The 20,770-nt window shown below is 56.5% G+C and overlaps 2 protein-coding genes across 2 annotated transcripts in view; one reads left to right on the forward strand and one right to left on the reverse strand.

Moving 5' to 3' along the window:
- LOC308566442 (uncharacterized protein C4orf50) overlaps window positions 1-14,579 on the forward strand; it is a gene marked incomplete at its 5' end in the record, with an annotated part of 40,833 nt that extends 26,254 nt beyond the window's left edge. The window contains 5 exons of the mRNA XM_081156714.1: window positions 2,210-2,266; window positions 5,043-5,225; window positions 6,944-6,992; window positions 8,936-9,057; window positions 13,686-14,579. Of these exons, the coding sequence (XP_081012840.1) occupies window positions 2,210-2,266; window positions 5,043-5,225; window positions 6,944-6,992; window positions 8,936-9,057; window positions 13,686-13,916 (642 nt within the window). The 3' untranslated portion in view covers window positions 13,917-14,579. The remainder of the gene's footprint in view (window positions 1-2,209; window positions 2,267-5,042; window positions 5,226-6,943; window positions 6,993-8,935; window positions 9,058-13,685) is intronic.
- STK32B (serine/threonine kinase 32B) overlaps window positions 1-20,770 on the reverse strand; it is a 616,411-nt gene that overhangs the window by 254,328 nt on the left and 341,313 nt on the right. The window lies entirely within an intron of this gene.

Below are 20,770 nucleotides of genomic sequence, written 5' to 3' on the forward strand. Positions count from 1 at the left end.
AGGGCAGAAGGAGATGCCTGTGGCCCTGGCTGGTGTGGCTCGGTTGGGTGTCGTCGAGGCCACCAAATGCTGCTGGCCCCGTTCCTGGTCAGGGCACATGCCCAAGGTGCAGGCTCGGTCCCTGGTTGGGATGCATATGAGAGGCAACCAATCGACGTTTGTTTCTCATATCGATGTTTCTCTCTCTCTCCCTCTCCCTTTCTCTCCCTCTAAATCAATAAAAACATACTTTAAAAAAGAGATCCTTGTGGCATTGAACCTGTTCAGTATCTTGTCTGTAGGGGTGGAGATGTGACCTACACAGGTGATGAAATTCCATAGAACCTGGTACACAGACAGACAGACACACACACACAGACACACACACACACACATACACATACACATACACAAGTACAAGTTAAAGTGGAGAAACCTGAATACAATTGGTGGGTTGCATCAATATCAGTATAACTGATATTGGTTATCATATCTACAGTTTTGCAAAATGTTCCCATTGAGGGAAACCAGCAAAGTCTACAAGGGACCTCTCTGTATGATTTCTTACAGCTGCATGTAAATCTATAATTATCTCAATTTAAGAAACTGTGCTTGTTGGTGATCCGTAGATCTTCTTTGGAGAACTGTCCATCAGATCCTTTGTGCATGTTGTAATTGCTTTGTTGTTCTCGTTGAGTTGTAAGAATTTGTTATATAGGGCGTCCCAAAAAAATGTATACACACACTTTGACTAATTATAAAGGCAGTTTTATTAAAATACATTTCATGTAAAACATTGAGCTATCAGCTGATAAAGTGTGTATGCATTTTGGGGGGACCCCCTGTGTATTCTAGATACAAGTCCCTGATGTGCAAATCTTTCCTCTCACTCTCTTGCCTTTTCACTTTCTTCTCATTGACTTTTTAACTGGAAACGGGCCGGTACCCAGCTCACAGCGACGGAGTCGCGCTCGTCCCCAAGCGGGAGCGGAGGGAGGCGATCCAGGCGCACAGACGCACCCGCACCCGCGCCTCTCGCGTGTGAGACGGTCGCTAGGAGCTGGCGTTTACTCTGAGCACATGCAGAAAGGAGCCAAAATAGAAAGGCAGGGACGGTCACCAAGCCTTGTTTGTAAAGCAAAGAAACAGGAACAATATACATTTCCATAAGGAAGAGTGGGTTAATAAATTACGTTTCAGCCTCATGATGAAATAATGTCCACGATTTTAAAAGGATGTGATCAGTTTGTGTGGACATGGAAATAACACTGTGATTTTAAATCAAGTGACAAAAACAAGATATAGGACATTCTGTATGGCGTAGCTTCATAGGTACAAACGCACACCTGCCTTCTTACAGGTGCGTAGGTCAGGGGTCAGAGGTGAGGGCGAGAAGGCCTTGCCTTCATGTAGCCGTCCGCACCAACTACAGAGGGACAGGAGAGAGAGCGGGACCTCGGAACACCCACCTTGTTACATGTGTGATTTTGTGGGTCCGGCATTCGGGTGGGACTTGGCTGGGCGATGCTGCTCCACAAGGCATCGTGGGATCTCTTGGTGGCATTCAGCCGGGCGCTGGGTGCTGGGCGCTGGGTGCTGGGTGCTGGGCGCTGGGTGCTGGGTTCTGGGTGCTGGGTGCTGGGCTAGGCTGGAAGGCCTGAGGTGTCGTCACTCCTGTGCCTGGCACCTCCGTCCCAGGTGGTAACACTGGTTTCCAGTCCTTGGGTGTTGACCGCATGCCGGGACTTGTCCTAAGCACTTTGCAGGAATCATTCATGGAGGAGTCGCTACAGTCACCACTATGGGTGGGCACTAGCATTACCCACACTTTGCAGATGAGAAAACCGAGGCAGAGAAAAGTGACTCACAGGTCACAGGTCACAGTTCCAGTGAGTGGCTGGGCCGGGGTTAGGACCCAGGACATCTGGCCCTGGGAACCCGTAGGTTTAACATGGCTCTAGAAGGCCCTGGCACCTCTGTATGGGGACCTGGGGAACCTTTCTCCCTGAAGGAAAAGGTGACAGAGCTGGCCGGCCGAGCTCACCCTCCAGCTCAGGGCGTCCTTCGTCCCCGGGGTGCTGAGCAGGTGGCGGGAAAGGCCCCTGTCCCCCACTGAGCTCTCCTGTGGGGGTGGAGGGGACACGGCCAAGCTGCGTGAGCCCGGCTCGCCTGGGGAAGCAGAGCCGTGTGAACAGTGGCTCGGCCCTGTCACAACGCTCTTGTCTTGCAGGTGGACGAACTTCAGAGAAAGCAGCGTGAAGCAAATTTGGCTGTGACTCCGCTGAAGGTAAAACATTTGTGCAGAAAAGGTCTCTTTTGAAAGAAATTCATAGGTGTGGTCCGTCTCTGTTCCGTAAAAAGTACTGGACGGAGCCCGGCCGGCGTGGCTCAGCGGTTGAGCGTCGACCCTGCACCGGGAGGTCGCGGTTCATTCCCGGTGGGCCCGGGCCTGGGCTGTGGCTCGATCCCCAGCGGGAGGAGTGCAGGAGGCCGCCGGTCAATGTCGATGTTTCTCATCCGTGTTTCTATCTCTCTTTCCCTCTCCCTTCCTCTCTCTCTCAAATCCATAAAAAATATATATATTTTTAAAAAGTACTGGACGGCAGAACGAGTCACCCCAAGCCCCACTTGAATCCCGCGTCCTCGTGGGTCTTCTTCCTGTGGATCTTACGCACGTCTCGGATCCGACTCCCCCGCATGCCTGGGTCCTGCTTTTCCCACGTGAGACTGTGACCTGAGCGGCCGTCCCGCCCGGACCAGCCTTTAAGTCGCGGTTCACGCGGGGGGGGGGGGTTAACCACGAGATTCCACGGTGCACAAACTGCCCTCCCCTTGGTGGCTGCTCGAGTCCGTCTGTCCGTCCCTCCCTCCTCCTTCCTTCCTCCCGCTCTCCCTCTGGCGTCAGTGTGAATAAACACCATGCTGTACTTTTTTATTGAAAGGTTTCCCCACGAGTCTGGCCGTTTCTCTGGGACGGTTCCCAGGCAGGGTCCCGGGGTTCTCTGCTATCGGGCGTGTGGTTCGATTGCGATGACACGTTCAGTTTCAAACCCGGCACCGGCTTTGGGATGCGGACCTGGAAGGCCTGCCCTGCTTTCGGTGCCCTGGGTGGGGGGGAGAGAGGGTCAGCGGCCTGGGCTAAGCCCCTGGACCCCACTGACCTACCGAGTCCCACCCCCCCGGGGCCTCGGTCTCCTGAGCCTCGCAGTCCCTCGGGGGGTTGCCGTCCAGCATCCCACATCCGCCTGAGCCTCGGGTTTGCATCTGTGGAATGAAATGACAGACATTCCCGCTGGATGGTCATTCCCACTGGAGGGTCTCCCCGCAGGGCCGCTCCCATAGCTGGTCTGACGCCCCCGATGTCATCCATGGAAAAGTTGCACAGAAAACTGTAAATCTCTCGAAAGCGCGAGGCTTCCACGCTCCGCCTCTGTTATTCAGCACATGCTGTGTGCCACTCAAATGAGGACCATGAACCTTCACGCATAAGTGAGATAAAATGAAACCACGGCCCCAGCACCACGTCACCCATGGGAGGAGCCACAGCGACCTGGGTTCCAAGTCCAGCTTCTCCTTAGGGGTCCCGTTCCACCTCTCACGGCCTCAGTTTTCTCACCGGCAAATGGGATTGTGATCACTCACTTGGCCTGGAGATTTGTGAGGATCGGAACGATGACAGCCACCACCCGTGGAACGCCTGCCATGTCCCACAACAACACATGAGCCCCACTTTACAGATGGGAAAACTGAGGCTCAGAGAGATGCAGTGATGTGTCCATGGTCACACAGCTGCTCAGTGGCAGAGCCAAGATTTGACCCCAGTTCCGTCTGATGCCAAAGGCTGGACTTGCCCTCACCCACCCTGTTTCTCCGCGAGGCAGGATATGAACAGCCCAGTAGAGTCACTGTCACCATCAACAATAGTCAGTTTCTTAAGGGAAGTTGCACATGGTGGATGCTCAACTAATGTGGCTGGATGGTGACGCCCTGATGTTTTGGATGGTGTGAGCCCCACCCAGAGGTGCTGGGGACCCCCACCTCCAAGTCAGACCATCCCCCTGCCCTGCCCACCTGTTATTACCGGGTACCCAGGCACCACTGCCTGGAAACGGATGTGCAAACAACCTCGGCCCCCTGGGAGGGCAGTGAACACCCCTCCTCTGATGGAGCGGGCGGACACTGGGAGGGCCACCCTCGAAATAACAGGTCCGTCACCCCCGCCAGCCATGGGCAGACATTTCGTGGTGGCAGGATCACTCACTCACATCATTCATGTAACAAATCCGTCCCGGGGACCACATGGTGCCCAGTGATGACACGGTGCCGGTGCCAGGGACCCAGCCTTGACCTTGAGGAGCTCCCGGATTGTGTGGGAGACAGACCCACAAATATAAAATTCCCTGCAGGGATAGAAGGAAGCTGGAAGCCAGGGCACAGAGGGGCATCGGCCCTGAGCGTCAGGGAGGTGACACTCAGGCAGGTGACTCCAGGCTGTCTCTGGACAGGTCTGACCAGGCTTCTCTGGGCTTAGGACGTGTGTGTAGGAGCCACAAAGGGGTGATGAGGAAGTTCAGGGGGTTGGGCTGGGGGGATAGGCCAGTATGGCTGGAACAGGAGGAGTGAGAAGGGGGCCATCGTGATGGGGCTGAAGGGGTGCAGGGACGGGTCTAAGAGTCCTTGGTGCCTGGTGGCAGTGATGGCTGGTGTCTTCCAAGGGCCTGCGTGGCCGGGGGGGCTTTGCCGGCACTGTCCCCTCAGTGCCCTGAACGATGCCCATTGTACAGATGTGCAAGGTGAGGCGTAGAGAGGAACTCGGTCTCATCACTGGTCAGTGGCAGAGCCCAAGCCCACGCCCTTGACCCATCTGAGGGCAAGCAGATGGCAGTGGGAAGCCCCTGGGGGTGCAGTGGGGTGCAGCAAGATTCTTTGCTGGCTCTGGCTTCGGGGTGGAGGGAGGGAGTGCAGGGAGGAGGCAGCTCTGGGCTGCGGAGCAGGGAGCCGATGCCCAGCCCCCTGGGAGCCCTGCCTCCGTGGGCCCACCTGCTGTGTCTTCGCTCCCACAGGCCAAGTTGGCTTCCCTGGTGCAGAAGTGCCGGGACAGGAACCGCCTGCTCACGCGCCTGCTGCGGGAGCTGTGCAGGCACGGGGCGGCCGACCACCTGCTGTCCGAGGCGGTGCACAGCATGGTGAACGACGTGGCCCTGGCCGAGTACGCGGCCGCCTTCCTGGCTCCGGGGGTCCCCGAGGTAGGTTCCCGTAGACAGCCCTGTCCCGCTTCCCGAGGGGGCTGTGGGCACATGATGCATGTCCAGCTGCCTGACCTGCACTGTCCCCCGGGAACTCGCCCTGAACCCCTCCTGCCGCACCTGTGCTGGGGCTGGCGTGGGGAGGGGCCCTGCCGTCCTTACTTAGAGTGCTCACAGCATGACGCAGAGACGGACGCGCAAACAGCGGCTTGAGGGCAGTGTCAACGAGCACTGCCGCTGGTTTCACAGGAGGCTCTTTCCCGTGTGCCTCGGGACCTTGGCACGTGCTGCCTCCCCTGGCAAGATTCCTGTTTGCCCTCCAGCCTCCTGTCCATCCTTCGGGGCTCTGCGTGGGAGCCCTGGGAGCTGACTGGCCAGCTGGGGAGACCCCGATGGGCTTGGCATGGGATGTGCAGACCAGGGAGGGGTGGGTCCCCGGAGCACCAGATCGGGCAGTGAGGATGGCGTACCTGCCGGTGAGGCCTTCCAGAAGCATCCCCGAGAGGGCCGTCCCCGGGTAACACCGTGTCTCGGCTCAGTTCTCCAGCCCCTGCCCCTGGGAGGGGCTCACAGAACCCAGTGAGGGAGGGCAGGTGGGGACCCAAAGGGACCGGCTGCCGTTGGCTTCTTCCCTGGGAGCGGTGACGGTGGCCGAGTCTCACGGAGCCCTCCCCGAGCTGGCACTTTCCACAGATCAACTCGCTTCCTCCTCGCAGCAGCCACTTTATCAAGGAGACTGAGGCTCGGGGCGGTCGAGGGGCTGGCCGAGGCCACAACGGGGTGGCCGACGGGGGGTCAGGACTTTCAGGAGGGGGCACTCATGCCCACAGGGAGACACGTGGGGCAGCAACCGCCTCCCGTGACTTCCTTGTCTCGCCCTGGGAGGTGGGGGATAGAAACACTCGGGCCTGCACCCGGGCCCTTTCCTCGGGGCTGCGTCTCAGTCTCTTAGTCGGCTCGGCTGCTCTAACGAAATGCCACAGGCGGGCTCTCCCCTCAAACCTCCCTTGCCACAGTCGAGACTGGAAGTGGGAGGTCAGGGTGCCAGCAGGGCCGGTTCTGCAGGAGCCCCTCCTGGTGCAGACGCGTCTTCTCGCTCTGTGCTCACACGGTGGAGAGAGAAGCAAGCTCTCTCCTGTCTCTTCTTTTTTTAAAAAATATCTCTTACTGATTTCAGAGAGAGAAACATCAATGGTGAGAGTCACTGATGGGCTGCCTCCTACTCGCCCCTGCCGGGAACCGAGCCTGCAGCTGGGGCTTGTGCTCTGACTGGGAATCAAACTGGTAGCCTCGTGGTGCCGGGGTTAACGCTCAACCACCGAGCCACACCAGCCGGGCGCTTGTGTCTCTTCTTCTAGGGACACCAGCCCATCATGAGGGCTCATCCTTATGACCTGATCACCCCAAAGGCCCCGCCTCTGGGCAGCATCACACTGTGTGTGTGTGGGGGGGGGGTGTTAGGATTTCAGCATTTGCATTTGGGGACACAGACGTTCAGGGTGTGGCACTGAGGGACCAGGGCAGACGCATGGGTGGGGTGGCGGGCAGAGGTGGGAGGGGGCCCTGCCTGCGTTTTCACGGGCACGGGGAGGCTAGCTCTGACCACAGCGCCCTTGCTGCAGGGAGGGCCGAGGTCCCTGTTCTGCTCAGTCGTAGTCACCATGTAAGGCTCTCTCCCAGGTCCTGCAGAATAACCGCTGAGACGTCTTTTCTTCCAGACAAGCCACCACGCGGACACCGAGCCCGAGAAGACGGCGGCTGTAAGAGGTCAGTGCGATGTTCAGTTAGGAACCCCCCAAGTGCTCAGACTCAGCCCAGGCCAGCAGGCACCCTGGCAGGTGGGCCGGGCCGGAAGACGCCCACTGTCACCTGCAGACATGAGGAACCCGAGCCCGCTTCCCCGCTCCCTTCCCTGCTTGCTCCGCCTCCCCACTTCACAGCCTAAGGGGAACGGATTAGAAAAAGGCTGCCCCTGCAAAAACGGTCAAATTCCTCAGCCCCCCAGGTTCACTCGTTCGCCTAAAAATGAAAGGCCTTTCCCAGTGAGAGGCAACCAGTGAGATCAATAAGAGCAGCTGTTCAGGATGCCGGGCAGAAGCCCAGCTGGTGCTCTGATCAGAGACGCAGGCGACGGGTGTTTATGAGAAAGGGAAGGGGAACGTTTTTTGTTTTTTTTTTAAATATATCTTTATTGATCTCAGAGAGAGGAAAGGAGAGGGAGAGAGAGAGAGACAGAAACATCAATGATGAGAGGGTCATTGATCGAGCCCGCAACCCGGGCATGTGCCCTGACCGGGAATCGAACCCCGATCGCCTGGATCCTAGGCCGACGCTCAGCCGCTGAGCCACGCCCGGCCGGGCGGGAAGGGGAACGTTTTTTCAATTCGGGGGGTAATCAGACTAGTGGTCGTAACCACCGCTTCTTGCTGTCCTCCAAACAGGTCCTTGGGATACAGGTGTTGCCCAAGGCCCAGGGCAAAGGCTGTTTTGCGCTGTTTGAACATTTCGAAGGTTTGAGACGCGCAAGACGGTTCCTCTGGGACGGCAGCTCCGGCTCTGTTTTAAAGCGGCTCCATTTACTTTTTTTTTTTGGACACACTCTTTGAAACTCCTCCTAAGTAAACAATTCTACGTGTAGAAAAGCTCAGTGGACAGGCATTCCTGCCAGGGCATTTGTAAAGCTAAAAACGGGGGAAAGAGACGCCAGAATCGTTCATTAGCAAACACACTCAATGAAGTGTTAGTCACTGGAGTGATGCTGGTGGGCGCCACGTCACAGCACGGAAATTACGGCGTTCTACTAAATTTTAAGAAGTCAGGAAAGGAAAGGCACCGATGGCTGCAGTGACGTCAGTGATACAGGCGCATGCCTTGCACGTCTGCGTGTGACTGACAGGTTAGGAGAGCATCTAACCGCGAACAGTGGTTCCTCAGAAAGAGGGCAACATGGGTGATTTCTTTTGTTCTGCTGTTTTTATTATTAAAAAGGAAATTAAGATGCTACCTGGCCAGAGAGAACGTCCTTGTTGAAGTGCCGCGTACTATAGGCGTGAGGGTGGGGCTTCTGAGCATTTGTTTAGGGTTGTGTTCCTATTAGGGGCTCAATAAAAACATAGAGGAAGCATGGATGGTGCTGCTCTTGAGATCTGCTCATGTAGCAGTTCTTGTTACTAGATGCTGTTCTTACCTGCTGTGTGATCTTGGATGAGTTATTAACCTCTCTGAGCCCCAGACTCTGATCTTCAAAAGGAGGGTAATATGACCTTTCCCAGGAGTGTCCAGTACCTGATACAAGAAGAGATTTGTCCTCAGTCTTTAGCCGTTCTGTTTTCACACTCGGAGGGACAGGAATTCTAGCTGGTCCCGCTTCTGCCGCTCTTTTTTGTAAGTTTCCTCCCTACCCTGGGCTCAGCTTCCTCACCTTTAAAAGAAGGAGAAGTACTAGGTTGGCTGAGTTACGGTTCTTTCAGCATTTCTGGGAGGCTGCCCCGTGCGCCCAGGCAGGTGGAGTCGGGCTTACAAGAGCTGGCTTGGCCCCTGCGCGGAAGGAGCCTGCAGCCGGCCAGGGGAAGGCGAGGCAGGAAGGCATCTTTTTAGGATACCTGAGACCATCGTGACAGAACCATCAGAGCGTGTGGACGAGGCGCTCAGAGCCTTGTTGATTTTCTAGACTTCTGGGTTGAGGCTTGACCGAGAATATTCTCTTCTAGCTCAGAAATGTCTCCTAAATCCCGAAATGGACAGCGTCCTCCCAAGACCCTGGCATTCCGAGTCCTGGCCCGTCACGGAGGCTGAGTGGCCAGCACAGACAGCTCGGCTGGATGCTCTGGAGGTGAGAGGACACTTGTCACTTGATTTCTTAAATAAATGTTTTAATTGAGTGTATAAAACACGTACAAAAAAGGGTACCACTCGTAAGCGTACAGCTCCATGCACCGTCTCGGGGTGCTACACACACACCTGGGAAGGCATCACCAGGCCAAGAATGAGAAGACGACCAGCACCACAAAGCCTGGTTCCCCCCAGTCTCTCTCTCTCTGACCTATTTTTTAATTTGTGTTTTCGATCACATCATGTGTTCTGTGTCTGGTTATTTTACAGTGAGTGCTGGACATCGTGTGTGAAAACTTGTACAGAAACATAATTGGGGGCTTAGCTCGATATTGTCTGCATGCAGAGAGGACTTCCCGCAGCTCCTGACAGGCGGCGGGGCCAGGTGCGGCCCATCCCTCGCCCCTGTTGCAGCGCTTGAGGGGCCACTTCATTCCCACCCCCGTTATTCCTGGGAATAGCCTTCCAGGGGCCTGGCCAAAGCCTGTGGTGTTTATCAGTGTCCTTTCCCCTGGCCTCTGGACTCTCCTTGGCTTTCACCCCTCAGCTGCCACAGTCACGGACAGACTCCGCCGTCACCTGCGGGGGACACGCGGCTTCCAGGGCCGTGCCAGCTATTCTTGGCTTCTCTCCTGTTTTCAGTGACTGTCCCACAAATCCTCACAGTCTCCGGAGCTCTCAGATGGTTTCCGTCGATGTTTTATTCAGCTTTCCTAGTTGCACTTACTGGAGGTTTGGTCCAAAATGTCCCACCCGGTCAGAGCCAGAGCAGCACTCCGTATTCAGAGAAAACTTATCCGACTAATTCTGACATTTGGAGTCTGACAGGCTGAGTTTAAATTCCAGCTGTAATTCAGAGGGTTGCTGGGCAGGTTCCTTCATGTGCCTAACTCTCCTCACCTGGAAAACGGGGACAATACTGCCCACTGCCGATGTGAGGGTGGGAGCAGGTGAGCAGAGCCGGCCTGGAGCATGAGAGGTGTCGCCTGACACGAGGGAGGTGCTCAGTAAATGACAGCTACTGTCATTAGTCTTCTGACCGGTGACTTTCATTTTAAATCACTTGTCTCCAGGCTTGTTACCCAGTAATAAGACCTTCTTTCCAGCTTTGCTCTTTTTCTAGGAAAATTCCCTCTGGCATTTGACCGTTGGCCTATGTTACCTCAGTCAGGTAGAGCATTCTAGGCAAAGGCATGGCACCTGCAGAGACAGAGGGGCGAGGGCCTGTGAAATATTGGGGTCCCTGCGAGCAATCCAACGTGGCTGCCTCACGCAGCACGAGGGTGTAGACAGGAGGCTCAGAGACCTAATGAAGGTGCCAATACGGACAGAATGAGAAACATCCCCGCCCCCGCTGGTTGAAAGCTTCTGGGCGCCGGGCTCGAATGCGCAGTGCATTAGCCCACCCAGGACTCGCACGCGCCCACCAGCGGATCTCATCATTAGCCCCACTCTCCCTGTGAGAAAGGGTGAGGCACAGGGGAGGCGGACAGCTGACCCGGGCTGGGGTGCACCCTGGGCAGCCGGCCTCTGCGGTGGCGCTGTGGTCATTGCGCGGCCGGGTCGTGCTGGGCCGTCATTGGTGGGGGCGATGGGAGGTAGGCGAGGTCCCTCCTGCCTCCCTGGGTGCTCCAATCTGGGGTTCAGTGTGGGAAACACTCTCAAACGCCTGTTCCGGGTGACACTGGCCAGAAAGCCATGGCAAACCTTTTGAGGAAATAGTTGGAGCACAAATTAAATGCATGGGTGGACCCAGAGAGCAAGTTTCTCACCCACTTTCTCCAGTGAACCCCGTAGACGGAGGACACCACGGATGAAAACTCTTCCTTTGTTGAACTTGATTTCCACCCCACAGGACTCTTCAGCTTCTTTGTGGTTAGATGACAGGTGTCCACTTGGACATTTTTGTTCCCACGCGTTACGCAGTGCCTGGTCCACAGGAAGCTGGGGAAAGGCCTTGCTGGAGGACTCACTGGAGGGAGAGGGGGCTGCTGGGCTGTTTCTCTAGGTCATGCAGGCCCCTCGTCCTCGTGGCCAGCGCTGCGTTTCCCCGCGGTCTTGGCTCCGCTCCGCTGTCACGGACACAGAGGAGCAGAGCTCCTGCCCCCGGGAGAGCCAGGTTGCAAGCTGGATGTCTGGGCTGGCTCTGGGCAAGAGCCTCCTACAGTGAAAACCAATTTGTTAAATAACTACACCAGGGGATTCGTGACCTATAAGCAAAACAAGGTCATTTTTGAAGGGCAGTAACTAAATTTGTAACATGTCACAATTATATTATTTTATGGTTGAGCTTAGAGAAAAGGAAAGGAAGGTGGGGGGAGCCTAAAACTATACAAAATATCCTGAAAAGGCTGATAATCCTTTGGCGATTGAATAAATGTTTATCCCTGTATAACATAAGCCTGACCATGTCACTCTCCCACCGAAGACCGTTCGTTCATCCCCGTGTGCATAGTGCAGGCTCAGGAGCTATGCGGCCTGGGTTCAAAACCTGGCTCTGCCTCTTTACTAGCTGTGTGGCCTTGGGCAAGTCACTTAACCTCTCTGGGCCTCTGTGTCTTCATCTGGGTAATGGGACAATAATATTACTTACCTCTCTAGGTTAAAAGTTAAATGAATGCATATGCATACATTGCTTAGAACGATGCCTGGCACGTCATAAGAGCTCAGCAAATGTTTACCATCATGGGTTGAACCATATGCAATTGCTGATATTATACCATCCTCTCCCTATAAAATCAGTGGTTTCGTGTGGTTTAAATTAGTATTATTATTGCAAGATGAAGTTCAGACTCCTTAAGTTGGTGTGACATTCTATGTATATATTATCCCGTATGGAATGGCTTCAGTTTTTAACATGTAACAGGATCCTGCCCCCAAACCCAGCTTAGACACCACCTCCTCCAGGAGGCCTTCCCGCTCCTCCCTGTGCGGTCAGTGGCTCCCTCCTGGGAGCTCCGCTGGCGTCCGTGTGGGCCTCCCTGCCAGCTTCACCTCGGAAGCTGTATGTTTGCTTGCCTGCCTCCCTCGCTGGGCTGGGAGCACCTGTGGGTAGGGAGTGGTCTCGGTGAGGGGCACAGGGAAGGGCTCCTTGTCGTCAGTCCCCTCCTTCCCCTCGCTGCCTTCCTCAGCCAGCGTCTGCAGCCGAGGGAGGGGCCCTGAGCAGGAGCCACGCTCACCAGTCCCTGCCTCCTGGGACCCCGGGGAAGTTTGCTCCATTCTGCCTGTAGCACCGGTAGTCACACCTTTTCAGAGGACTGAGCAAAGGTATGGGACTCATTACTGAGTGTCAATGTAAGAAACGTTCAAAGCTGTGAAGAATTTTTGTGAGTTTATTTGAGCCAAAACTGTCGACAGTTGTCGGGAAGCAAAACCTCAATGTACTGAGATGCTGCTGCGGAGAATGGCAGTTTTGCACCTTGTTTTAGGCATTACAATCAAAGGAGGAGACGGGAGAGGGTCACATGAAGCCCCGTGGTGACAGATCGGGGAGGTGGGAGAGGGCAGGGCAGGGACACCTCAGGGGTTGGAGAAAAAGTAAAGTGATGGAAACGCTTCTTTTACTCAGGTGGGTGCGGGACAGTTAACAGTCAACAATTAACTCAGTAACAACGAGGGGATGTGTGGTCCCTGCAGAGCGGGGCCTGTGCTTTGAGGGGTCTGGGAAAAGGAAAATTACTTTGATATTCCAAAGATATGTTATCACAGATGCAAAAAGGCAATAAACAGGCTCAGGTAAGGTAAAGATTGACTTTTGTCAGGGAAGATACCGGCCTAGGACATGACTACCCACCATAAACTGCTTTTAGTTAAAAAGCTTTAACCTCCGACCATCCTTTGTGGTTACTTTAGGTCTCTGAGTTCGCCAGGTCGCCACACAGGCCTCCCCCGAGCTCCTCAGGTTAGCATGTGGCCCCTTTGCGTCCACATGAGCTCAGTGGGCCTCCCTGTCATCAGCAGGGAAGGTGCTGGATAAGTGGGAGCTGCTGGGCGTGAAGGTCTCAGATGCGTGTAATAGCTGCTGGTGGAGATCTAGACAGACGGGGGCTTTGGGTCAGATGGCCTGGGGCTTGCCCTGGAGCCAGCCGGCTCTGAGCTACACGGCCTAGGTAAGCTGTTTAGAGTCTTTGACACAGGTAACTGTTTTCTCATCCGTAACGTGGGCCCGATACCAGCCTGGTGGGAGGACCTAATGAAAGCAAGTGAAACGGCGCGTTGGCGAGGACCCCGGGCAGTGCCGGGCGTGAGGTTGGCACCCGGTAGACATCGATTCCCTCTTAATGGGAAAGGTCACTATTTCTTGTCACTGGGAATAAGAGCACTTGCAGAGGCACCTGCTCTGTGGGGACACCCGGGGGGTGTCCTGTCAGGCACCCGCTGGCTGCCCCGGGTGAGAGCTGCCCCGGCGCCAGCCTCCGCCGGCTCACCCGCAGGCGGTGTGACTGCGGCCCCGCTGAGCGGAGCAGAAGGACCGGAGCTAGTGCGTGGGGGGTATTTGGTGTCAGGCACAGAAAGCGCTCAGTAAATGTTAGTTACCGCTGCCATCTGTTCTTGGGTAAAGTGTGGCATCAGAGGGGCTTTTACGGACACGGAGAAGGCGACACCCTTTCCTTATGCTCTCGCCTCCAGCTCCCCCTGCCCTCGGGGCCCGCCCCTGATCCTGGACCCTGCGGGGCTGCGTCCGGACTCCCCGCAGAGCGCCTGGAAGGAAGAGGGGGAACACCCTGCCCTGCCCTCCTGGCAGACAGCCCCCCGCCACCCCCCGGACTCCTGAGCCCCGCGAGGATCCTGGCTTTCCACCGAGAGCTCGGACGGAGCGTTCGCGACTCCCGCGCCAGTCAGTCACCGCTGGAGCTGTGAGCCGAGCAGGACCGCTCCCTCTCCAGGGCCGTTCCGTAGACTCGATAAATATTTGAAGCGGAGCCTTCGGAGAGCGCTGTAAGGAACTGGCTGCAATCGAAGGCCTCATTCAGCGGCAAGTGGTTCTGCCTTCGGCTCGGGGGTCCGTGTTGGTGGCCAGAGCCTGAGAGAAATACGGGACCGTGCCTTGAAAATTCGGAGGAGTTTGGCTTTGGCAAGTGTCAGGGCAGTAAAGGGGGTACTTCCTGGGCCAAAACCTACCGAGTCGCTGGTCCAGGGGCCCTCATTCTGCACCTGACATTGTCCCCCCCCCAGGAGCCAAACTTGGCAATATCTGGAGACATTTGTGTTGTCACAGCTGGGAGGCTACTACTGGCATCTGATAGGTAGAGGCCAAGGATGCTGCTAAGTGTCCTAAATGCACAGGCTGCCCCCAGAGCAAAGGATCATCCCACCCAGATGTCAGCGGCACTGGGCAGGGAGGCCTGGGACTGGCCGGACAGCTCCCACCGTTGTCAGCCATAGAGAACTGTTTTGTTACCTTCCTGCCCCTGGGACCCCCTCCCCAGATTTTAAAAGATTTTTGTCTACCAGATGAAATGCTTGATTTAAGTAATTATATATTTTAAATTTTGAAACAATAAAAACGCATCGGAACTTTCTAATCGGTCCATTCACTCAGCATTTGTTGACATCTAGTCTTGGCCAGGCAGTGGTGTGGTGAGGGTGAGAGAGATGAGCAGTGCTGGTCCCACCCCAGGGAGCTCACAGGGCGACGGGGGACACATGTAAACAGATCGCCGGGCAGTCAGTCGAGCTTGTGCCGTGAGCTGCGTGACGAAGGGAAAGGCCAGCTGTACCCGGCTTCAGGAAGGAATGGCGGGCTGAGCGGAGCCCCTGGGCCCGAGGTGGGGAAGGGTGTTACCGTCAGAGGGAACAGCGTGTTCAAAGGCTCTGAGGCATGAGACTAAACTCTGGGGGTGCCGCTGGAGGAGCGTGCAAGGCAGCCCCAGCTAAGCCAGCGGCAAGGGGTCACTGCCTCATCCCCCCCAGCACCCCTCCCTTCCCCCAGGACCCAGGGGTGGAAGGATGCCTCCATCCTGAGGGCGGGCCACCCAGAAAGAGCATCAGGGAGCTTGGGCCACAGATGCCCAGACCCCTTCTCTGGGCTCACCAAGCAGAGACATCGTCTCTCTCCTCGGGAGCGGCTGGTGGAGGGCTCGCGGGAAGATCAGTTACCTGCCCCGTTCTGTTCCCTCCTGGCTGCGGCGGCCACGTCGGGCCAAGGAGGTACCCGGGCAAGAAACTGAGGGCTCCCCGGGCAGTAGGCAAAGCATGTGGATTTTAAATGAAGGGGGGAGGGAAAGAGAGAGAGGAAAAAAAGAGAGAGAAACATCGATGTGAGAGACACGGATTGGCTGCCTCCTGCATGCACCCGACCGGGCTGGGGACTGAACCTGCAACCCAGGTGTGTGCCCTTGACCAGGAATCAAACCCGAGGCCCTTTGGGGTGGGGGGGCCAACACTCCAACCACTGAGCCACCCCTGCCAGGGCTGTATTTTAACTTCGTGTGTTGAAATGAAAAGTGCAGGAAGTTCCCACAGACCCTTGCCAGCCTCCCCGATGTTAACATCTTACGGGTCCAACCTCAGCACAATGAGGGAAACGGGCCCTGGATTCGCACGACAGGCGACGTGACGCGGTGAGCGGCAGTGTGCCCGGCTGCTACCGTCTCACGGAGCCCGCGTCCATGTGGTCGCGTCCATGGGCCTCAGGCCCATCCCGTGTCCCAGGCCCACCCATCCATTTGTTCAGGAGACATTTAGTGGTGGCTACAGTGTGAGGTCCAGGCCTCGCGTATGTGCAGGGAATGGAGAAGATGCCGTCTCTGTCCCCAAGGCCCTGCAGCTCCCTCACTGCCGCCCAAGGAGTCCCCAGGTGGGAAACCACCGGTGTCATCCCCTCAGCCGTCCTGGCCACCACAGCCTCCCCTGCAACTCCCAGTCGGCAGCACCCAGCAGGGCTGGTCAGCAATGCTGGTCCGTGATCTCCTTCGGTTCCGCCCCTTTCTTTGGGGACAATGCCATTAGCTTTGAGCAGCAGGAGTACAATGAGTAGGATGTGACCCGGTGAAGTCGGGGCGAGCGGCCAGCTGAGCTGCGCTGCTGAGCCAGCAGCCCTTGCGTCAGGCAGGTGCCGGGCGTCTTGTCACCTGAGAGCTCCCTCTGGCCCCCCCCCCACCCCGCGCCTGGGGGCTCGGCAGCAGGGGAAGCCCATTAGAGGAAGCCAAGGCAGCTTTGCAGTCACCGAGGACCGCAATCAATCATGTTCCAAAGGCAGAAACCACTTACCGACCAAGCTGTGAATCGCCGCCTGGGGCTGGCACTTGGGGCCGCCCCACACTGGCGTTGCTTTGTGCTGTGAATGCGGTGGCAGATGGCAGGCTCAGGGTTTCCCTTCCTGGGCCGTGGACCCCGGCCCTCGGAAGAGGCCACGGACGGGCCTGCTGCAGCCAGGGCCCAGCCTGGTCAGGTGCTCCCAGCCCGCTCAGATGACCGAGCAGGGCCAGGCAGGAATGGGCATGCAGCAGCTGGCTCGGGCCAGCCCACACACCAGGAGCACCCCGGCGGTGACCCAAGGCCCCCGGGGACCAGCCAGATGGGGCAGCCTGGCCACAGCGGTGGAAAATGATCTGTCAAACCGGCTGTCAGCGATCAACAACAGGGGTGCCTGGCCAGGCTCTTCAGAGCAGGAACCCTGAACCCAGCAAGGTAAGTGCTCCCCTCCCCCACTACCGCAGGATGGCCCCAGCTGGGCTTTCAGGCAAATCAGATGGGAGAGTCGGCCTGGCCGGGGGCTAAGTGTGTTTCCCTCCCTGCTGCCTGTTTCCCGTCCTGCCCTTGTGGAGGCGGTCTGCATGTGGCCAGCGTCTGCTCAGTAGGTCTTTTCCTAAGCACCTGCCAGAGCAGGTAAGAGGCTGGGGGCTGGGCCACACTGGTCCCCATCCTTCAGGCTCCTGGAGAGGCAGATAGACCAAGAGTGGCAGTGTGGCAGGAAAAACACAGGGTCCAGGGGCACAGAGTGGCACCTGATCAGCAAGGGAGGAGATCAGGGAGGGCTTCCTGGAGGAAGTGCCGACTGAGGTGGGCCCTGGAGATGAGCAGGGGTTGGCCAGGGAGGAAGGCCCTGTAGGCAGGGGTAGGGTCGGATAGGAAATGGGGATGGACATACATGTCTTTCTGTGATCGCCAAGTAAAAGGTGCCAGAAGGAATCCCACGGTGACTCTCATGTTCCATTTAACGTGTATTTTTAGTACAGGTAAAGCATTTTCGCTGTTCAAAATTCAAAAGGCACAGAAGTCTACACAGTGCAAGTTTCCTGCCCACCCCTCCTCCCAGTTCCCTTCCCAGAGGCAAACGTGTGCCAGTTTCTTATGATGCCTCCCAGAGATGGCCTATATATTCTAGCAGCCACACACCGGCACACTCATACCCCCCCTTTCTACCCGAGGGTGACATACCCCGCACTCTGTCCTGCACGCTGCCTTTAAATTTAATATATATTCCACTTGAGAACATGATGGAATATCTATTGTCCGAACAGGCAGGTCGTTTCCCATAACGTGCATGTTACCCGCCCCCTTTCAATGCACGTGTGTGTTGTTTCCTGCCCTTTGCTGTTTCGCCGGTACTGAGGTGACAGTGCTCATATGTGCATCTGCTCATACACGAGTGACTACATCTGAGGGTAGGTCCCGGGAAAGGAATCGCTGGTCAGAGAAGAGCATCCCCCGTCATTTGAGAGTCCTGGCCACCCCACCTCCTCCCACTTTGAGCTTGTACAGTTTCACTCCCATTGCAATGCTTGGGGGTCCCTGTTGCCTCCCCCAGCACCCACCTGATATATTGATTCAATTCAACATTTACTGTTTGAGCCCCTGCTGTGGGCCAGGTGTGGTTTGAAGCAGTTGACAAGACAGACATGGGGGGGGGTTAGTGAGCAGGTGGGAGCCAGTGAGCAGGTGGGAGCCAGTGAGCAGGTGGGAGCCAGTGAGCAGGCATTTGCTTCTTGACCCTAACGAGGGATGGGCTGTGTTTCATCCCACAGGTGCTCGCACCTGGGCAGGGGGGTGATGGGTGAGCCTGACTGCAGGGAAGCTGGGGTCTGGCCACCAGGGCAGGAGGCTGATGAAGCCCTGGGGAGTTTGGAGGCTGGGGGAGCAGAGAAGGTGGCATTTGGGCTGAGCCATGAAGGGCAATATGGTCCCAGAGCAGAGGGAGCTCCCAATGGGGCCCCTAGAGAAGGGACCAGGGCTTCTGGGCTGTGCTTGGTGCAGCCCTTGTCTCCTCCGGGGCAGAAGCCTGGCTGGGCCCAGGAGGCACAGGTGGGTGGGCAGAGGCCAGGGCAGGGGCCAGGGCAGAGGAGAGAGGACACCCAACACAGCGGCTGGTCCCCAGGCCTGCTCCTCCGAGCAGCGCAGCGAGGATGAACTCAGAGACCTGCCTTCGCATCCAGCCTCATCATTCTCAAGCTGTGGATCTAAGCTGAAGGCTCAGTTTCGTCCTGTGAAAGTGGAAATAACATCATCATAACCTTGTCCTACCTCATCGGAGCCCGAGCGTGTCCTGTGACAAGCACCCCGCCGAGAGTGCTCCTGCCCAGGTGAGTGCCCCTCTTTCTTTCCCCTCTGATGCTGGGCGGCCCGGGAGCTGAGCACACACACCCGCCTGGGCTTGGATCCCAGCTCCTCTCCTTGCCTCACCTCTCTGCGTCTGTCTTCTAACCTGTAAAATGGGCGCGCCTCCTCCTAGGGTGGCTATGAGGGACGAGTTAATACCCATGTAGCTCCGAGGCCCTGGAACAAGGTAAAAGCTGCCCATTGTTCCATCTCTGCGTGTAAAGTTTAAAAACCTGCATGAGGAAGAATCACTTAAGGCCAGGGGGTTAGGAGAGGTGCAGTGGTGGTGGCCGGGGGACTCGGATGGAGATGATGCTGGGGACTGAAGAAGCGTTGCTTAGGGGCCCCGTGTGGTCCTGCAGCCAAGCCGGGAGCGGTTCTCCATAAATGAAAAACTTAATGTAAAACTTAAAGGCGCTCGGGCCCTGTGGGCTGAGCCTTGGCCCTGACCCTCCCCGCACAGCTCAAACCTGTGTGACTCCCTCCAGGCTCTTTGGTCCTTTGCCTCGGTCCACCCCTCCCGAAAGGCCTGCCCGTGGAACCGAGGGTCTCTCCGTGGCCCTTTTGGAGGTGGCTGGCTGGGTGGCTTCCATTCCTACAAGTTCCTGCTTGTTTACCCGAAAGAATCTCATTTCTACTACTTGCTACTTCGTTGGCCCTCTTAGAATGAGTGACTCCAGCACCGGCGGCAGATTATAAGCGGCTAAGGGAGAGGGCTGCCCTCGGCCGACTGGGCTGGGTCCTGCTCCGTTACCTCCAGCTGTGTGACCTCCAGCAAGTGGCTCAACCCCTCTGTGCCCCCGTTTTCTTGGTGGAAACTGATCGAATAACAGGATTCAGCTGACAGAGGGTGTTCTGAGGGTTAAGGGGAGGCTGGGTGCCCTGTTCTTAGCTGTTTGTGGGGTTAACATTCTCTTAAAGTACAACCTGCCACCGCTCCATGCGCAAGGCCAGTATCCACGGCCATCCAGGGAAGGGGTTTTCAAACAGAAATTCCTGTGGAACATGGAAGGTAATTTCCCACTAACTTCTCCCTCCCCGTGGGCCAGTCTGCAGGACGCAGGGTCTGACCGACAACCCCTGCAGTCCATCCAGCCTCTGCTCCAGCCGCAGTCACCTCGCGCGGGGCCCCGCTTCTCAGCTCTCACCCTCCTGTCCCCTCTGCCCGGCCCGCCATCCTTCAGAGCAGCGACGGGGTCACTGCCTTCAGAGCAGGCTCTGGCTTCAAACTGTGCCTTTCATGCCCTCTCTGTGTGACCTCGGGCAGTTTGAAGCCCTCTGGACCTCAGTGTTCTCATCTGTTAAATGGGGACAAGCACAGGACCTCACATCTTAGGAAGGATGAGATGAGCCAGTGAGGCTTAAAGCGCAGAGCCAGGCCCACTGTGCAAGTTATTATTGTTGTTGTTGTTAAGTTCTCTACCTGGCAAAGCCAGGCCACTGCATCCATCTTCCAGGAGCGGCCAGACGGGGCACAGTGTTCCCCACGGGCCACATAACAGCTGGTGTCACCCTGTGCAGCTTTAATGCCTGTGTCTCTAACTTCCTCATTGACCAGCCTGCGAGGGATGGGCTTCACCCCTGTGTCGGAGCTGAGGAAACTGAGGCTCCTAGGTGCGCAGGTGGGAGTGGAGCCCCAGTCTGTCTGGCTCTGACTCTGAAATCAACTTTCCTTCCATTAAAGCACAAATTCCAGTGCCTGGGGCACAGGCCTTCATGCCTGTATCTGTGTAATCCATCCCCCCATGCATGCTACCTATATCCCTGTCTACTTCCCAGAAGGACCGAAAGGACGTAAAAGACAGACCCGAGAGTCTGTATTATGGAAGAGTGAAAACTCAGGGTCATGTAGTAGTTAAAGAGGGGGTAGGAGAGAATAATTGTACTGGGCACTGAGGCTATGGGCAGCTGTGCCAATTGAATGGAAAAATGAGGTCTGAGCTTCCTGGTAGTCAAAGCAAAAAGGGAAATAATATGTGTTTTATGGTGTTGACTTTCCAAGAAAAGGAAACCGATTTGCAGAACTTTTCTTCTAGTTCTGAGCTCTGAGGGTATCTATGCAGTGAACAGGGGACAAATGGTGATGCGTGTCCCTGAAGCACACCTGCACAGCCTCGGGAGAAGGAGGGAACATCTGTCAGAGGCCCCTCTCTGTGCCAGGGGTCCACCCCAGG

This window comes from Miniopterus schreibersii, assembly GCF_964146895.1.
Source record: "Miniopterus schreibersii genome assembly, chromosome: 1".
Taxonomy (NCBI): domain Eukaryota; kingdom Metazoa; phylum Chordata; class Mammalia; order Chiroptera; family Miniopteridae; genus Miniopterus; species Miniopterus schreibersii.